At 40.3% G+C, this 20,017-nt stretch overlaps 1 protein-coding gene across 4 annotated transcripts; it reads right to left on the bottom strand.

Annotated features, from left to right (window-relative positions):
- Positions 1-1,148: 1,148 nt before the first annotated feature.
- arfip1 (ADP-ribosylation factor interacting protein 1 (arfaptin 1)) lies at positions 1,149-19,779 on the bottom strand. Of its 4 annotated transcripts, none has more exons than XM_050045489.1 (10): positions 19,524-19,779; positions 17,727-18,103; positions 13,908-14,009; positions 11,691-11,799; positions 11,089-11,190; positions 9,651-9,763; positions 9,204-9,425; positions 6,675-6,832; positions 4,385-4,559; positions 1,149-4,285 (listed from the first exon to the last, which is right to left on the bottom strand). In XM_050045489.1, the coding sequence occupies exons 2-10, from the start codon at positions 18,099-18,101 to the stop codon at positions 4,130-4,132; spliced, it is 1,512 nt and encodes a 503-aa protein (XP_049901446.1). In that variant the 5' UTR covers positions 18,102-18,103; positions 19,524-19,779; the 3' UTR covers positions 1,149-4,129. The 4 variants fall into 4 exon arrangements, with proteins under 4 accessions (XP_049901446.1, XP_049901447.1, XP_049901448.1 ...); XM_050045490.1 differs by lacking the exon at positions 19,524-19,779 and adding an exon at positions 19,277-19,515; XM_050045491.1 differs by lacking the exon at positions 11,089-11,190.
- Between the last annotated feature and the right edge of the window lie 238 nt (positions 19,780-20,017).

The raw sequence follows: 20,017 nt of genomic DNA, 5'->3' as shown, positions 1-20,017 counted from the left end.
GTATTCATTGTTATTTCAGAGAGCTGTATTGTGGTTGGGGTGAAAAGCCTCTCAGGCAGTATTTTACATGAAGTATCTACTCAGTGTTTAACCTCTCAGCCTTCACATGTGCATCAATATTAGGTGTGCAAAGTCATCTTAAGGGCCAGATTGGACCCTTTGGCAGGCCAGTTCTGGCCCCTGGGCCATATGTTTGACACCCCTGCCTTATGGGCTCATAGGTGATTTTTTTTTTCTTTTCTTCAACATATGCAATTTTAGGTAATGTAATGGGGGGATCAGTATGAGGTCAGAGGTATTATAGCAAGCTGGGCAAAAATGGTGCGTCAAAAGGGCACAGCCTACCACAGCTTTATTTCGGCATTGTGGAGTGCACATAAGAAGCATGGTGTCTGGGGTCCTCCTCCACGAAATGTGGAGTGTCAAACACTTGACAGACGTGTTTTTTTTTTATAAAGAAAAACACTCAAACTCCAGGCAGCAGGTGACAATTCAAAATATAAAAATATGATGGAATATAATGCAGTGAGGCTCTCAGACTTTCTGTATTGCTTTCAAATAATCATTTTCCTAACATTTTCTGTTTAATGTTATCTCTGCTGAGCCAACACACGTAGTCATGATTTACTCATCAGTCTTGTTTTGTTTGGGGAAGTAACCTCTTCAAATGTGCACATGGCATCTAGTCACATCAATGACACAGTAATTAATTTAAATGAATTTGTTGTTGTCATGTTTACAGAGAGAGAATGGAGAACTTTGACAAGGAGAAACTGTGTCAAGAATTTGTTAAAGTTACTGATCGGCGCATGTATGTTTTTGGGGTCATTTTAGTTGAGATAATGCACATTATTTTTTCTATATTTACACTGTATTGTGTGTTTTACTATTATGCAAATAAAACTTTCTCATTTGTTAGTTAGTATTTCTTGGTGCAAGCTATTTTTAAGAACATTTTTAACAAATTATGCTTATAAAAAGTGATGAGGACAAAATCAAACCATTTCAAAAAGTGGTGGGGACACATCCCCAGCGTTCCCAGTGTAAATGACAGCTGTGGCCAAATGTACTCTAAGGCTTTACCTTGCCTCAGGTTTCTTTGTTGGCCCCTGGTGGTGACTTGTCATACAATCTGCTACAAACACCTCTAGATGATAAAGAAAAGAAACTTTTATTTTCCCAAAGAGGTTACACAACATTCAGAATCCTTTTTCCTTAATTCAACATTTGTTAATGTTTCATTTTTACAAAGGTAGAGATCCACCAGCACGTACTAGTACTAGCACATCATTCTGTAGGTCTTCAGGGAAAAAACAAAGCCAAATGGCAGCATTGATAATAAACTACAAGGTAAAATAGAGAAAATTACAAATATATATCCATCTATTTCAGGGAAACAATAGATTGTTGTACAAGATTCACACTCTCAAACCACTATGGTGAGCCATAGGAAAAGTACAAATCAACAAAGTGAGGACATGACAGCAGGTTATCAATACCAGCATGCAATATGTCCTGTCTGAAAAATATATTTTAATATAACCCAATGAAAGAAACTGTTAGCAGCTCAGGTAAAGGATGCTGGTCTTTCAAATTTACAAAAAAGTTTGTCAAGTTAGTTGTATTTTGGTTTACATATCATACAGTTCTTACAAGTTTGTCGTAATTAGTCTCAAATGCATAAATGTGCATGTGCAACATGGATAAATATCTTTGAGAACAGCAAGTCTTAAAATATATTCAGACTTTTTGAATGTTACTGGAGTATTATATTTGTGCTGCGTGGAGTGTTTTAACGTACAGTTGTGTAGGCTCTAACTGTACTGTTCTCCGAGTGTGTTTATGTGTGTGTATGTGTGCATCTGTGTTTGGTCCGTTCTCTTCCTTCAAGAGTTGGTCCCGTAAACTGGTAGTGAGAGCGCCTGTTTTCAACAAGACCAGGTATCAAAGCACAGAGGGGAAGAGAGGAACAAATTCAAGAATTCAAGGCACATTTAGTCACATAAGGCTGGTCCTTCATTTTCTCTGGAATTTAAGAGAATCAACACTTGTACCCATTCAGTCGTATGCCATGAACGCAGACAAAATAGGGAAATGCTAAAAACACAGAGGGCAATGTTGATTAAAAGTAGCATCATGTCAACGTAATCATATCACAACATGCAGGATTTGTTGTGAACAGCCATCAATGTGACTTTGACATTTTATTTTAAAGTAATAGTTTGACATTTTGGGAAATATTCTCATTTGTTTTTTCTCGCTGAGAGTTAAGAAGATCGATACTCCTCTAATGTCTTTAAATATAAAGCTACAGCCTGCAGCTGGTTAGCTTAGCTTAGCATAAAGATTGGAATCAGAGGGAAACAGCTTGCCTGGCTCCATTTTAAGGTACATAACCTCCCATGAAACCACAATTTCTTTACACTTTGGTTTTTGTATTAGTGAGGTTTAGAGGTGCTTATAGGCAGAATGTTTTTTCACCTTTGGACAGAGTCAGGCTAGCTGTTTCACCCGTTGCCTGTCTTAATGCTAAGCTAAACTAAATGGCTGCTGGTTGTTGCCTAACCTTGCATTCGCGTGGTGTTGAAATGATCGGAAAATTAGTTCCCCAACTGGGAAAATTCACATTAATGAGGAACAACTGGGAAAGTTGGTGAAAATTTTGGTACATGAGTTGCCAAGTTGATGTCACATATGCGGAAACATGGCGGACATAAGTAAATGTTCGGCTGATGGTGATAAACTTTTTAAATAATTTCACATATTGCATGTCAATTTTTTGCTAACACGTTACTATTAGCTGCTGTCCATGTATATTGATTTGGATTAGTGAGAGAAGTTATTCATTAGCATTAGTCAGGTAAAGCAAAATTTTAGTGGTTTCAGGGGATGTACTGGTGCAGCAACAAGTCGGACAAAATCACTTTGTAACATAAAGCTTCAAACTGTTCAGACTGGCAACGTGAATCTCCACTGGGACATTAAACATTCTGAGCAATTAAATATAAAAATCTTCTTTGTTGCGTCCATGTTTTCCCACATAACGAGTTAAAAACTCGCCAAAGTCGGAAGAAGGACTTCCCAGCTTGTGAAATGAGACCATCCAGGGTGCACTTGAATGCAGCATTATGAGCATTATGGATCCCACTGCTTCTCTTGGCGAGTCCTGCCCTACTGCGCTGTGACTGGCCATTACTGGTCACATTGATGTGTTGAGGTCTGAGGCATTTAGGGTTAGGACAGAGGTCATGGTTAGTTCAAGTTTTAGCCTGTACCAGCACCAAAAACGCAGTGGGATCCACAATAACACACCTCATATAGACTGTTTCAAACTTGAAAACTTAGATGTTCTAAATGGGTCCAGGTGTACTTCCTGTTGGAATGTTTGTAAATGCTGTAGCTGACAGGAAGTAAACAGGGACCAAAGATGTTGCCCTAGCAACAGAATAGCAATGAAACGGTCTACTGAACGAACTCTCAGCAAGAAAGCAAACACATGTACTTCCCAACATGTCAAACTACATTATTAATCACTTTGCTTGCAAAAATGAGCAGTTTGCATGATTCATAAATCTGAATGCCGTTTTCCGCTGTCTGTCACAACAGGTGTAAAAATCAAATCATGAGAGAATTCATGTTCAGATTCTCCTGAAACTTCCTGATTAGGCTTTCATAAAGCGTTCGTCCCCATCCCAGTCAGCTGAGCAGAGTAAAATTAATAATGAGTAAAACGGCAGTCGTTTTGATCCCGTAGTTGGCTGTAGGGAGCCAACGTGTCTGCTGAGCTGGGATGCAACATTCATATGCTGGAATACAAAAGGCCATTTAGAGTTTCCAAATGTGTTTACTGCAGCCGCTCCTGCTCAACAGATTTGTCAAACAGTATAAAAGTGCGTTTCCTATGATTTCAAATAACTGCGAGATGAAAAGGATGATTTCACAACGAGAGTAAAAAGGATTGTAGGAGGTTTTTTTTTTCATTTTGTGTTTTGAGTTAAAAGGATTTACAGTTATAAAAGTTTGAAAGGCAGTGACAGTAGAGTTGAAGAGAGGAGGGGAGTTTCCTGTAGTTTCTGTAGACTGTGACAGTTCCTGTCAAACTGAGCCGCTGTGGCTTCAAAAGGAGTGATTAGTGCTCTTCCAACCAGGATGGACTGTCCCCACCTGGCATTTTCAACTTGATGTGGAACTGCTTGAGTGTCTGTTCCAGCTGCTGTTGGTTTCCAGCGTAGTACGCAGCTATGGCATTATGGAACAGGATGAGCTGGTTGTGCAATACCTTCACCTGTTTGGGGGGAGGAAGGGGAAATAAAGAGATAGTGAAGAGAGCTGAACTGAAAGACAATACGCTGGTGCAGGATTGCACGACCAGATTCTAACCTACCTTGTTCTCTTCCAGAAACTTCAGTTTGACGGAGACGTCGTTTCGCATCCTCTCGTACTTCTCGCGGTGGATCTGGAACTGCTGCTGGGAGTGTTCGATCTTGGGCATTGTGGTGGTGTCACGTGGGCCCAGATTCAGCTCCTCCAAGTCTGTACGGTACGCGTCGTACTCAACCCTAGAAGTGTGGTGTCAAATATATGAAATACATATGAATACATTGTTATACATCACTATGTAAGCAAGACTGTTAGAAATCAACATAAACAACAAACATATCTGCACCAGAGGTCGTGTTCAATGAATATTTTCCGTCACTGACTAATAATGATAATAATAAATAATACATTGGATTCATATAGTGCTTTTCAGTATACTCAAAGACGCTTTACAAAGAGCAACATTAATCAAAAAAAAAATCCATAGGATGTAGGGAGGGAAATCGTCCAGAAAGGGCTAAGGACACTGAATTTAGAGGTTATAGGCCGTTTTGAAAGGGTGTGTTTTCAGGGTTTTCTTGAAGGTGGAGAGTGAGGGGGGAGTCTCTCACTGAAACTGTTTTAACAATGATGGAAAAATCTGACAGCTGTTTGTCGTTTTGACAGATTAGAACAGTGAGGGCAATCTACTATAACTGTCAGTAATTCATCACACCCCTGCCCAGCTGGTGGAGTGTGCATATTAATTAACTATAGTCCAGTCTTGTCTTGCTTTGCTTTTGATCTCACGTGCATGACATCATTGTCTAGCTGGCTTAAGCCATCGCATTGATAGGCTATATTGCTACAATCCTGGTGTATCTGTTCATATTTTCTCTCCATGCCCACTGGAGAGTAGTGCTGCCAGAGCGCACTGGAACGATGCTCCACCACTTTTTTGTCCAAGTGAGAACACAGAATATTTGCAGTTTGCTGATCAGGCTGAAATGCATACATTTTTTTAAGCGCTTGAATATCTAATAATCACTTAAGTGTATGTCATGCAAGAGAATCAAAAACAAAGTTTTCATATTGACATTTAAGGTGTGTCGACTGATTCACAACATCAGTGGTGATGTATGCAAGAAAACACACCACCAGTGGTAGGCTGAGGGCCACAGTTAATTTTTTTGTTTATTGCTAACTTTTAACCAATAAAGATGACAAGGCAGCAAAATATCCTTTCATTTTATAGTTATAGTTGATTAAGCAGTGGTTACATGTCATTCAAAACGAGCCACAACTTAACCGTGTTTGTGTACACATAGGTGCGCTTTGGCAAACAAACAGCACTACACCCCTGCTTTTAAATGCGTAATCTATACACTTGTTCTGTATATTAATTAATGAAAACTAAATACTATTACATTTGAACACAAAAATCACAGGTAATATTACTGTAGATTATAATGGAATTTTTATGACCTTGTTAATCAAAATGACTGAAAATAAGAAAGTTTAATGCAACCTGTCTCGTACACCAAGTCCAGTTTGTTATGTTTTTAAAGTGCCCTATAGACTTTTTGATCTCCAGTAGAGCTACAGAGCAGTTTTTAAATATAAAATTTGTTTGTCTTGAGACAGGAGGATACAAGTGCAACGAGTTATTCAATTAACAGTCCAGCAGATGGTTTCACAGTATTCCACTGATCTGCAGGTGGCAGCTGTGCTCCAAGAAATTCAGCAACATACCAACAAAGGCAGGAAAGAGGAAGAGTGCTTTGGCTTTGCAAACGTTTCATGGACAATGGGTATTCAGTGCATTTATCAGACTTCAAGGTCACGCTCAATGCCTTTTGGGTGAGTAATATGGAATGTAAATATTGTTTGTTTGTTTATACTCCACAACGCTCCTATCATATACATTTATACACACAGTATGTATGCTTATAACATTTTTCTACAGCTTGAAGTTTTGAGTTAAATGCCTGGATGAGTGTACGTGTGGGGGGGCTTTAATGGTGAAGACACAGAAAGTTCTGCTGTTACTGTTTTTTGCCTGAAGTGCGCTGTAAATTTTGCTACTAAAGCAACTCTGGTAATTTCCAATATCAAATTTTCCTCTGGCAGAAGACAACCCAATCCACACATTTCATTTATCATGAATAAGACTTCTGACAGTGCCTGAATTCTTGCATTTTAAAAGCAAGAACAAAGAAGTTTCTGTGGAGGTTTTTTGACCTGACAAAGATGAAACTTTGATCTTACAAAGATCCAGCCAGGACTGAGACAGTTTCTCCACATAGTTAGATAATGACTGCGGTTTGAAGATGTTGCACAGCCACAATAAGCACACACGATCATGCATCACCTACCTGGCAACTTCATACTGTTTGATATTAATCATGGTGTCTTCGATTGTTTTGTCCACGAGTGTGTTAACGCTGCTGATGAAAAAGTTGATGGCACCCAGCAGTGTCTCTCCATTTTTGGACAAAAGCTTTTGGGTGTCAGCGTTGTAACCAAACTCCTCCTGAAGAAAGAGTCAAAGAGATTTCAATCACATCACTGAATTTTTCTTATTCAGTATCATTGTCCACAGTGACTAAAGTACCTGTGGGTGCCAGCAACATACAGTACATTTTCCAAATATTGTACAGGGGTAATAGTGACTATTAAAATATAAGTGTGAAAAAATACATTTGTTGGCATCTGCATCAATTAAACACAAAAATGTAATCTGCAGAGAGACCAGTTCCTCAAATATAGTTAGAAAATAGGTAAGCCATAATTACAAAAAGAACATCAGTGTCTGAGACATAAAACTGTATTGCTATGATGTAAAGCAGTTAGATTACTGTTAGTACTGTATATGCGCTCACTCAAATATAAAAGAGAATGTACTTGGTATTTGAAACACGGAGCAACAAAGATAAATTCAGTAACACAGAGGACTGGGAAGAAACAGCAGGACCTAAACTTTAATTATGCATGACTCTTTACTGCCTTTAAGCCATTAACTTTGGATGCCTCAATAAAATCGAAATAAATAGTAATCAGAGGCATCAGGGGAGAGTCTCAGAAAACAAGTTTGCTCTGCAGATGACCCAAAAGTCAATATACACATTTTAGTGATGCAACGCTGTTTAAATTCATTTGTCCAATAGCCGATACAAATGTTTTTTGTTATGGTTTGTTTTGCTTTTGTTGTTATTTATTCACCCTTTTGTGCCAGGGAAACAAAGAAATTTACACTATAAAAAAATAACTGAACTGTTATCAAGTAATTTAGCTCATATACTACCTCTGAATGAGCACAAATTCAACCATACAAATCTATTTAACAACCTTTAATATAACCTTCTTTCACATTAAAACATCTTTTAAAGGAGCTATATGTAAGAAACCTAAAGCAAATAGTCGTAAAATCATCCTAATATGTCACAGAGACTAAGGAATAATGTTCATATAACATACTGATCTCACCGACAACAATAGTACAGCCAGAATATTCGCATTTAAAAAATTTTTTTACAGTCCACAAATCATGTTTATGTTTTGAATTTGTGTTTTGGCCTGTTGCGCCACCCACTGCCATCTACCAGTCACGCAGTCAGTAGAGTCTCAGCATCCAGGTTGCCAGTAGTTACAACTGAGCTACAATGGCTGACAGTGCGACTAAACCCAAACGACCTCGTTATGATTCCCAAAAACGCCAAGACAAAACTCGAGGCAAAGCGAGGTTCTATATAGGAGATGCTTTTAAACGGTGGAGACTGAAGAATTTGAAATCAGATGTCGAAGTGGCTACTCTTCTCCTCGACAGGTAAGCTTTAGCCAAAGTTGGCTAACTAGCATCATAGCTAGACGGGGATGGACATTTCTAATACTTTCAACTGTTATTCATTTTCGATCATACATTGGAGCCCATGTGCAGGTGGGTCATCGACCCGACTGATTTTTTTGAGAAACAAACGTTAGCAGCACGGCAAGCAGCATTAGCAGTGTCCCAGCACATAGCATTAGCAGCCGGCTCCTCCTCCGCTGTATCCTGGCAGCAGCGTTAGCAGCAGAGAAGCTGGACTTGCTCGAACGGGAGACAGACACGACTCGTGGCAGTATTTTGAATTTGAGTGCAGTAACCGTTTTGGCCACATTCTTACATACGTCGCCTTTAAAGAAAATCTGCTTCAAAAGCCTTTTGATTGTGAATAGTTTATCATAATTCCCCCTCTAATATCCATGTTATATTGCTGTATTATATTTATATTTATTGAAGTTTCTCCCCAAAAACTAAACTTTACAAGAACACATCATGATAATGTCATAATTTACCTTCACCTTATGCTCATTTTTACAGAATAAAGTTTGAACGAATCATGAAACTCATCTAGTATGCAACCCAGCAGTCAGCGGCGTAGCTCTCTAGCTCTCCTCCTGCTGATGTCAGTACAGATTTGTAGTTCACAGTGTAACATTATCTGGGGAAAAAATGGGGTGTGTTCCCTGACGCATCGCTACTGAGTTTACTGTGTCCTTTTGTCCCGCAAGCACCCCAGGGACGATCTCTGTTCATCTCAAACACTCATTTCATATTATCCCCAAGACAATGGGCACCATTAGTCTTGAGCCCTGCTTTTAAGCCTGCAAACAACAGAAAAACATGAGCTCCTGCCAATGGGGAATGTCGTCTTCGCTGATAGGCCGATGGTAGTCGACAAGGCGGCTATCGGAATATCGGCTGATACCAATGTTCAGTTGATAAATCGGTGCATCCCTACACATGTATTCTGTAGTATTTTATGTGTCTTTACTTGGACACTAAGTAAAGATAATAAGATGCCTCTTCCTGTTTATCCTACCTCATCCGATTGATATCACTGCATCTATATTTACGGACTCACATGCAGTTCTGGTGACTTGAGGCTGAGGTCGGCGAAGGCGTCGCCCAGCTGCCTCTGCGTCTGCATTATCTGGGACAGCTGAGTGGCCAGCGTCTGAGCCAGCTTGATTACATTCTGGTACTTCCTCTTGTTGTCGCGGAGGACTTCGATTTGAGCCTCCAGCTCCAGGTCTACGGTCCTCGAGCCCCGTCCCAGCTTCTCTGACAGGATCTGCCTGGTACACTGCAAAGAACAGCAGGGTTTAAATAATTAGGGACAACTGTGGAAGTAGCTAATGTACTGCTTGAGCCAAAAATCAAAATCTAAAACAACGGAAGATATCAATCATTTGTGTTTGTCCGTTTCACTTTTCTGCCAACATCCTAATAAACTGAGAGCAGACAAAGGCTGAGAGAAGAAGCACAGCAGAGGAAGAACATATAAAGAAACAAGGACAGAGAGAATTACTTTGTATGTGTTGATGCTCCACTTTCTCACTAGGTCCAGTTTTTCCATGGCTGGGCTCTTTAAGTCATCTGAAAGGACCACTGCTCCACTGTTTGGCTGTGCATTCATCTGGCCTGGACAATTCAAAGTCATTCACTTAGCGGCTGATTAAAGTTATTGGATTTGCAGGCTAGAAAGCTGTGGTGAAAATTAGGGAGGTTATAATCATCAGACAGTGTAATAAGATCATCACGTTAACACTGAATCTTCAATTCAGACCACATACTAAATTTAAGGCAGTAGAGGACGCCGAAGACATCTGATTATTCAAATCAAAATGAACATTAAAATACAATTAGTCATGACTTACCATTTTAAAATGCTAACAGTCACAGTAACAGTGATGAAAAGTGCTTTGTTGGGCACAGAGGGGAAATGCTGAAAGATACCGAGCCCCGAAACTGACAAAATATAGGTAAAGGTTATCAGACAAGTCAAGAATATAGACAGAAAATATGTCATTAGTTAAATAACTAAAACATAGTATAAAAATAAATGTTTGCTTTACAGTTAAAATGCTTCAGATACAACAAGAGTTCACACAGTGATGCTACAATTACACAACACATAGATGGTTAAAATTCTGTGCACTGACTGCTGTACTGTAGACAGTTAGCTTCAGTGCAGTTGATAACAGCTCATAGGGCTGGTGAGTTATTATGTTTAGGACGGAGCTCCTAAATATCACCTTACGGGAATTTAGAGGCTCCTGCTGTTTCCATCGGTAGCCAAGAATGGCCAAAAAAAAACCTGGCTCTAGATAGGGCCATTCACATTTTAAAGTCACCCACTGTAGTCTCCTTCACACTTGGCACAAGGGAGAAGTTTCAGTTCTGCAACTTCACCGCTAGATACCACTAAATCCTACACACTGGACCTTTACCTACAAAATGATCTATCCATGTATTCTGTTATATTTTGACTTGTCTGACATCCATTTACCACATTTGGTCCTTTCGGGCCTTACAGATAGAAACTATGGGAGGCTACAGGTGCCAACTTTAGCAAGGACAAAGGTTACAAACAGGAAAACCCACTGAGATTAAACGTGAAAGCAGTTTCTTTTCCAAGCCAAGCAAATGCTTTAGGCATCAAGAGGTTGCATCAGATCTAACTCTGAGGAAAATTACTCTAAGAGGTGTGTGAATGCGTTTCATTAGCCACTGCAAAGCAGAAAACTACTTCATTAGCCCAGACTTATATGAGGACAAAGTTTGGAGAGCCATTTAAACAAGAAAGGCGAAGAGGAGAGGTTTGATTGTGAATGTAGCACAGCCTGTGGGAACAAGGAGCAGGTAAGATGAAAAACCAAGAGAGGCACAAAAGGACTGTGGTTAATTTAGTGTGCAGATGGTGATGACTCAGTATCATCTGATTCAGACTCCATTGCTGCTGGTACCTTGCTCAGCCTGACTATCGCTGGAAGAGCGTGCCAGACGGCTAGCAACAGCTGAGCTGGGAGCTACAGGTGCCACGGGTGATGTGGGCAGGCTTGCTGACCCTGAGAGATATTCAGAGTTATGATTCATTAGTATGTCACCATCCAGCCTGAACAAGTGTAACGAGAAATATCTCATTGATGCTGATTTCCTGCACGTGTTTTTCTTATCATGGTGGCTCTCTGTGCCGCAGGATCAGTGTGCTAATCAACAAAAGCCTACCTGAACCAGAGTAAATAACATGGAAAATAGCCATGGCAACATTGTGGTAATGGGCTACAACAGCTCACCACTCCATGGTGCATTTTTAATAAGTGGAGCATGATGATGAAAAGGAAAGAAGGGTTACAATACAGAGATCAGAGGAAACTCATTAAATTCAATTGGATGTCCACCTTTACAAATTCAAATGTCTTCCTTTCAATTCTCTCAGAGATTAAAACCCCAAAGTGGAGCACTGTGAATACATGGAGAGGAAAAACTGTTTGTAAACACAGAATGCTGCTAGAAACTGTACGTACACAAAACAAGCAGAGCAACAATATAAAGTGAAATGTCTTACCTTTGTATGGTCCTGATTCAATGATGCCCTCTGTTGTTGACGCAAAGTTGCTGGCGGAGACACAGGACTCTGAAAGGTTCAGGGCCCCGGGGCCACTGGGGTAGGAGTCCTGTAAAAAATTAAACAGGGACTATATTACAATATAATTCTAATAAGAGGTTTAGTGGTTCCTAGCAGACAGGCAGCAAAGACAGGAAACGTTCTGTACTTAATATACATGTGTTTGATATTTGGGGTTCGCCAAAAAATGCAAATGCACTCACAAAAAAGCAAAAAAAATATTTAAAAAAAAGTATGATAATAGCAGTCAGGATAGTCAGCACCTCCAATTCTGAGGCCATGGTTCTCTGCCAGAAAACGGTGAATTGCCCCCTCTCAGTTGGAAAAGAGTTACTGCCTCAAGCAAGGAATTTAAAGTATCTTGGGGTCTTGTTCACGAGTAAGGGTAGAATGGAGCGTGAGATGGATCGGTGGTTTGATGCGGCTTCTGCAGTGATGCGGGTGCTGCGTCAGACCGTCATGGTGAAGAGGGAGCTGAGCCGGAAGGCAAAGCTTTTGATTTACTGGCCCATACGTCCCAACCCTCACCCATGGTCATGAGCTCTGGGTAGTGATATGATTCAATATATTGCAATACTGTAATCGAGGTGATACATTATGATTTTTGGCTGAAGAGAGATTACAACACTGTAGCAGTCGTGGGTTTAAACACAACACAAAATGAACCACTGCCAGAAATCTTTGCATGTAAACTACTGATTTAAAAAATGATAGTGTTTTTGAGAATCAATACAGTATCACATAACATTGCAAGTGTATCAGTATTTTCTTACACCCCTAAATAAAAGCCATTAATCTGAAAATCTTTAATTGTAAATGTGGTGACAGATTTTTTTTTTTTTTTTTTAAATCAACATAAACATGTTCTCCACACACACCTGCTTTTTGCTGCCTGTTAACGTTTTGTCATTATTGAGCAGAACTTAAAATCAGTGATGCTTGTGCGGTGACTTCAAACTGAAGGTTGAGACGAACATAAAACAGCAGAGAACATTAGGTTTGATGTCGGTGCTACTGCTGTACTGTTATGAATGGATGACTGCAAACACTTCATAATATTTATATCACTCTAACGTTTAAACTTAACTCACTGCAGACCTAAAGTTACAAACTGCAGCTACAGAGTGTGGTGCACTGCTAATAAATCTATGTATGCAGATACACTAAATACCTGAGCTACCTTTTTTAAGACTCAGTATTTTGAGGCTGCATACATGCTTGTGGTTGTGGTGTCCTTGCTGCCACAGACTGTCAGTGTGACTGTGAGCTATTAGGGGTACACAGCAGGCCATCTGGAGGAGCTGCCAGCTCAGTCAGATGGATGGGAAAGAGAGGGCACCCTGAGGTTTCTATCAGAATGACTTCACTGCAGAGGGATCTCACCTTGACTCTCTGAGTATGTCCCTGCCACACAGGTTGAAACCAACATATTCTGTAGAGCTGCAGTTAGCAATAAGCAATTTTAAATCACTGTTTTCTGATATTTCATAGACTAAACTATGAAATTGATTAAATGAGATAATAATGGTTAGTTGATAGTGAAGTTTACTGTTAGTTGCAGCCCTAGTACACTACAAATATCAAATTTTCGTATTGTTTTCACTGTTAATTTTCATTAAGAAATACAGTTTTAATGTTTTATGTCATGTCAATTTAATGAGAGATATTATACTTGATGCATCATTGAAAGACAGACATTACAACAAGGAGTAGTGTTGTTGTTAAAGACACCATCTTTCAACTGAAGGACTTTGAAGACCTAGTCAAGGTTTTGTTTTGGACGTCAGTAGACTCACACTGTCTGAGAACGACAGTCGATTTCATGATATGAGATTAGATACTGTCTTAGATTTTGAATAGCATAAGTAAGTGTCTTTTCCTGGTTTTAAAGGCTGCATTACAATAAAGTGATGTCATCTTCTGAACTTACCATACTGTTGTAGCTGTTCTATTATTTGACTTAACTAGCATAGTCATTAAATCCACATTACTGATGATTATTTATCAAAAATCTTATTGTGCAAATATTTTGCTAAAGCACCAATAGTCAACCCTACAATGTCGTTGTACTATCGATATTGAGATATTTGGTAAAAATATTTCTCCTGAGATAATCATACAGTTTTGAGAGATGCTGTTCTGAAACAAAGCCCTTACCCTCTGGAATACCATCTCAGGGCTCTGATCCAGGTCTCCATTGCTGGTGACTGGGATCTCAGCGGCTGAGCTTCTATGGGACTCCTCAGTCATTGTGCTTTCCTGTAACGAGGAGGGTGAAATGAAGCAGGTTACTCTCCAAAGCTTTCCCAAAACAACCTCAAAGATGGAGACCTCCATTAAGAAAAGAAGACTCAGGAGCCACTAGTGGGACACAGAAGTTGTGGGCTGCCATCTTGTGGACACAGCGGTGGTGGACTCTGTGGGTAATGAGTGTGTGATATCAGGATGATCATATACACTGGGGAGAACAGTTTGAAAGTTTAAAATGATCAAAGAACGACCTAAGTATACCTAAGACATATGGTAACCTACACTGATTAGATTAAAAAGATATTGATTTCACCCAAACTTTCCCACCCCAGAACATTTTGGCAATAAAAATACTAGTATTCTGGTCAGTGCGCCCTCCTTCTACAATTTCTTTCATCATGTTTCCTGGACAGAATGGAGAGCTCAGTGAGCTATGAGTCACCTCAGTTGCAGCATCGCAGCATTTACCAGGACCGCTGTAGTTCTTGTGCAACAACTGACAACAATTTTCAACACCCCTTTTTTACAACACCATTTCTGTGTAATTTCTAAACACAACAGGATGGAATATGTTACCAAGAGCCTTACATCACCTTCATAATCTACATAAATACATTCTTGGTTGGAGTATTGTCAACATAGTATCTCATATAATGTGCCATAAAGTGCACAATGCCTCCCCTCATGACGCTGTATGCAAAGAAGGGAAGCAACCAGTTATCTCTGACATCTGCTTTAGACCGGCAGTATCCCATTTCTGGTTGCCATGTTCATGCCAGTGTTTCCTAGCTAATGCGAGGCCTTGTGTTTAACAGTGACATCGATTATTTCAGCCCACATTTAAACCCTGTGTGTCACGGCTTAAAACTGGTCATTTTGTGGTCTGACTCAGAAAATCCTGCGATGCAGGAACACGCACGGAACAAAATTCCCCTTGACCTTAAATATAATCAACAATCACGAGGAAAGTCCCGTTATAATCTTTATGAAAACATATAAATCAGGTGCCTCTTAATTGTCCCTGTGGATTGAAATAACACTGTGACACATTGGCTTGCCTTGCTGTACATTTACATGTTGGCTCGTAGTAAGCCACAGGGTGGAGACAACAGTTTCTGGCAGCATCAGTTTTGGTTAGCCTATAATAAACTGCCTCTCTATAACTTGCAGGCTGAAGATACAGCTGTGTTAGTTTTAGAGCAATTTGTGGCCTGATCACTGTGGACTTAGGAACTAGGACACTGACCTCACCACTATAAAGCTTTACCTGAGAGCTCTGCGAGGTCAAATGGTGTAAAGCTAGTTGGATGTGGATTAGTGACACACCTGGTAAAGGCGGGGTAACATGAAACAAATGTATTACTAATCAATAAATCTGAATTTGCATCTTTGTAGAAGAGCCTTCGACTATAGGTGGACCTTGACTGGAGTCTAAATAATGCAAATAGCTTCCAGATCAGCAGGTAACAAGATCTGGGACTCGTCTGAGCTGACCGACTGGTTTCACTGTGTGAGCAAAAAAGTGAGTTTATGTCATGAATTCACATCAGTAACACATTTCATATCAAAGCTAGCATGTTTGGTTGAAATTTATTTTATAAATTATGCTTTTCATGACAGCTAGGGTTAATTCCCTCTGGTACTAGGTTCATATATTGGATTTTAATTTGAACTATGAGTATGAACGAAAGAATGCTGCAACACTTAAGACTTAGGGACACCCACACACAAAAATGTGAGGGTTGCTCTTTCTAAACTAAAGTGGTGTATGACCATAAAATGACAGGCAGTGCTGAGAGTGCAAGGAGATTTAGAGACCTCAGACAGAGTATTAAATGTGAGGTCTAGTATCTCATGCAAGAACATTAAGACAGAATGTTTTCTTTCCATCACACTGTGTCATCTGATACTGTACACATGTTTACAAAGGGTTAAAACTGGTCCTGGAGGAGAATGCTTTATGTAAAGAAGTTGGCGTGTTAGGACGTTTCGCTCTCTGAAAGTCAGCCCCTCTTTTTTTTTTTTTATCCAGAACCAAAGATTTCTGATATGCTCAACCCGACATAACATATAAAGTAGATCAAAGTGAAGATTTTCATGTTGGCATGTGTGACAAAGACTGTACTTGGAGTGCTGTGTGTGTCATGTGACAGACACATAAATACTTAAAGGCCATATGACGCCCGCATGCAGGCAGATCAGCACAGACATGCACTGGTAGCAGCTGACTGCAGATGAGACTGCAGATGCCTGATAATCCTCTCTGCCATCAAGTTTAGACAGGCCGTCAGGTAGAGGCAAGTCTCAGATAACACGCATTAAAAACATACGGGTGTAAATTAAGAACGACTGTAACAAAATGTGCCAACCAGCACTGTTTTTTTTTTTTAAAGTTGTTGCAGAACTATCCATATATCTTGATTAAAGACTTTTCATATTGCAAAACCTAATGGGACTGGTAGATGTAGGGATGATCCGGGTTCTCAGAGCCAAAATGATCCACCCTAACATCTGCAAACATTCTGCAAGGACGCTTGCTAACACTGTCAGCCTATCCGAGCACTGAGAGCAGCAAAGTGGCTGCAAATTAATCAAGCATATAAAGGCAAGGTGTGGCAAGTCATCCTGTGCCATTCCCTGCAGTTCAGTATCCTGGATACAGCCTAACATGACGTGGGAGTAAGGGATAACAACAATAAACTAATTGTCCAATTAGCTGCGTCAGCTGAAGAGGAAGGAATCATGGCTCGCCTCTCCAACTACAGAAGAACGTGACACAGCCATGTTGCACAATGGCAGGTTTGAGGCTGCAAAAACCACAGAGAATGCATCTTAAAGTTAGATCTGGAAGTCCTGAATTACAACTGCGATGCATTTAGGGGTTACTAAATGAGCAGGGTTTACAAAAGAAAGAAGACTTTTGATTCTAAATTCTTGCGATCTGACGTGTCACTCTGGCACTGGGCCTGACACAGATGTACAGCCCGAGGAGTCACACATTCCAGCGACACAAGAAATGTAGGACTGCCTGAGAATGTGCAGTCAGGAGTCCAAATCCCTTTCACTTACCCAGCCATGTGACTGACAGCATGTAGAATTTGAGAGCGCTATGTACAGCCAACTTAGCAACAGGGAAACATTGTGAGGAAATGGTATCATTAACTCATCATGTTCACTTGCACACAGAGTCAGTGCCCAACAAAAGTAGGCAAAAACATAGATTAGTGTATACTTACTGACGTATACTTTCCAATAATAAACATATATATTGCATGGTAATGAACAGCAAAGATAAATCTGTCTCAACAATCACTTTGAGATCAGCCAGCATTAATACCAAGCAGAGGAAACGTATGAAGCGTTGATCATCCCCAAACACATCAGGCACCTCACAGAGAAACACACAAGTAAAAGAAAGAAAGCCACTAACTGCACCATCAACACAGAGCAACAGCTACACCAGCTATATTTCTGCAACCTCCGGCAAAGCAGAATCTGAAACCAGGAAGAAACAAACACAAGCTCCTAACAGCTATAACTCAGGTTCATGTTGCTGATTACATCAGATGAAGCTTCACAACTGAATTCAATCTAATAATAAGTTGATTATATAGGAAAGAGACCACCACCATCACAGCAAGTAAAGATCGAAATAGCAACATGAACAAGAGCACAGCGAGGAAGTGCTAGAAGAGGTTGATTGTCCAAAGTGAAGGTAAATGTCACCTTTGTTTCAGTGTGAGACTCTCCACTCTCCTCTGGGCTTCCAGCTGTTTCAACACGATGATTTGTCTCGTGTCCCCCATTTTCTACACTATCAGACACGTGTGCGGCATTGCTGTCACTGCGTGCCACTACACTCTCCCTCTGAATGCCCTCAGCCTCCTCCTGAACATCTCTGTCATCGTTTTCTTCAGCGCTGTCAATATCAACGTCGTACAGCACATCACCTCCTTCATCTCGTGCCCTACTGCTGTCTACACTCTCCTGCTGTACAACCTCACTCAAACTCTCTTCCGCTTTGTCAGCCTCCACACAATCCATGTGAGAGTCCTTGGCTGAGGTCTTCCCCGTTTCAGCCTCAAGACTAACTTCAGACATACCTGAAAACAGACAGACAGAAGGGTATAAATAGGTCCTACTGAGCTAGTAGACTGCATTGTGCACTAATATAGTACGCCCAGTTTGTGTCTGCATGTGAATAACATACCACAGATCTAAACATGTGTTTTTTTCTTAAAGATAAATCCCAGATAGTATTTGGAAAAAGCCAGCCGGTTGTTTAAAAGCACTTATCACTGCTTGGAAGATATTTAAAAATGTTCTAGCACTGCATGATAACATTTTTTTTTTTTTACTTTTCCCTGCCATGTTGCAATTTCCTCTTTTAAGACAGCAGCTGGAAATGATATATTTCCTCGCTCATCTTGTACAACATAAGAAAAAATATAACTGCATTTATTTTGAATGAATATGTGAATGAATACATGTTTGTAGGCTAGGTAGACTCAACTGTTCCCTAGTTGGAAATGTGTTTCCATAGTGTATGCATCATCTATACCTATGAAACATAGATGCATTCATATAGCAAATACACAAAGACACACACATAAAACACCCAGACAAGCAAATACAGTGGCAAATTTAATTTGGGTCTAATGTAGGCCAATGTCCTGCAAATCAAGCAAAGAGAGAGGTCATTTCCAGCTACCACCATTGATTGCTTTTACTACTTTGCTTTTGTACATCTTTGTGTTCTGCAAATACACTTTAACTGTCTATTAGATGCATCTGATAGACGTAAATCACTAACACCTATAAAAACAAATCAACTGAAACCTGAAAGCAATCCTTGCCTTAGATACACATGCACAGATGTGAGCTAAGTGCTGGCAAGGCAATGTTAAGGTGTGCATTCCCAACCTCTCAGCTCCCTGCAGAAAAGTATGGCCCATGTATATTGTGATTACTGATGTCTGACATGTAGCTAGGGTATATGGGAAACCTGGGTGTTACTACAAGTACTGGTGACAGTCCGGCATTACAGCTGTCGCCACATTGTTTGCTCTGTTTCCCTGTCACATCACACACCGGAACTGGCTCTCACGTTTAGCAAGGTTAGGACAATTACCTGTTGCAGCGCAGTCACGTGACTAGCTAGGGTGCCCAAAAGTGATCAAATACTTTTAAATGCTAGCAACGACACGTCACATGAGGAAATGTTAGTGTTTTACTGCATTGTTAAGACTATTTAGAGTAGCAATCATTCAACAAACCTCTCTGTTTCTCTCCCTCTCAGTCAGTGGTCTTATAAAGCTGTCCACTAATTTGAGAGAACGTGAATGTATCACAGCCGTTGACGTGTTGTTTGCTAACGTTAACCTAGCTAAACAGCGGATAACGAACCCATTAAAAACTCAAATAAAAGAACTTTAAATGGTTAGTGTTATCTTACTATTTCGCCAAATATGCAAGTCAACGCCTACAGGGAACGGCGATGCTCAAAAGTTTAGTTAACATTACCTGTCTGCGGTCGTGGCTAACTATTTAGCTGCGAACTGTTAGCCGCTGCAGTAGTCCACGGAAATCCTTGATGCCGTGCCGCACTGGATGTGTTTCTGAAAGGCAGTGCGCCTGTTTTTAACGCAAACGTTGCATAGATATACTATCAATTTATCATCGATGGTCCTCGACTCGCCTTAAGCTTACTAGACTTGCTGTTTGAACCCCGGAAAGACTGATCCACAGTGCGGGCCCTCGGCTGTCATCAGAAGCAGACCGCATCATTTGCTGCATGCGCGCTCCCCCTGCTGGTCAAATATGGCGCTTGCAACGGTTTGTGTCAACGGTCTGAAAGAGGCTAATTTAATTTTTGTGTAACCGAGTATATTTATTGAGACACATTTTATGTAGGAACACGACAATGAGTAGACTATCATACTGTTTAAAGCTTCCTTGTTAATGTTTATCTCAGCTACAACGTCAGCTTCCTCGCTTAGCACAATGCGATATTATAC

The sequence above is a fragment of the Epinephelus moara genome, chromosome 5 (assembly GCF_006386435.1).
Source record: "Epinephelus moara isolate mb chromosome 5, YSFRI_EMoa_1.0, whole genome shotgun sequence".
NCBI classification, from domain to species: domain Eukaryota; kingdom Metazoa; phylum Chordata; class Actinopteri; order Perciformes; family Serranidae; genus Epinephelus; species Epinephelus moara.
The sequence above is the reverse complement of the archived record's forward strand: the minus strand, read 5'-3'. Positions and strand labels throughout refer to the sequence as shown.

What these genes read in the sequence shown, in the direction of transcription:
- arfip1 (XM_050045489.1), bottom strand. Translation starts at nt 18,101, where the DNA reads ATGTCTGAAGTTAGTCTTGAGGCTGAAACGGGGAAGACCTCAGCCAAG. An exon ending in TGAATCAGGACCATACAAAG is followed by an intron (nt 11,191 to 11,690) that starts GTAAGACATTTC and finishes AATATCTCTCAG; the next exon opens with GGTCAGCAAGCCTGCCCACA. An exon ending in CGATAGTCAGGCTGAGCAAG is followed by an intron (nt 9,764 to 11,088) that starts GTACCAGCAGCA and finishes TGAATTGTCCAG; the next exon opens with GCCAGATGAATGCACAGCCA.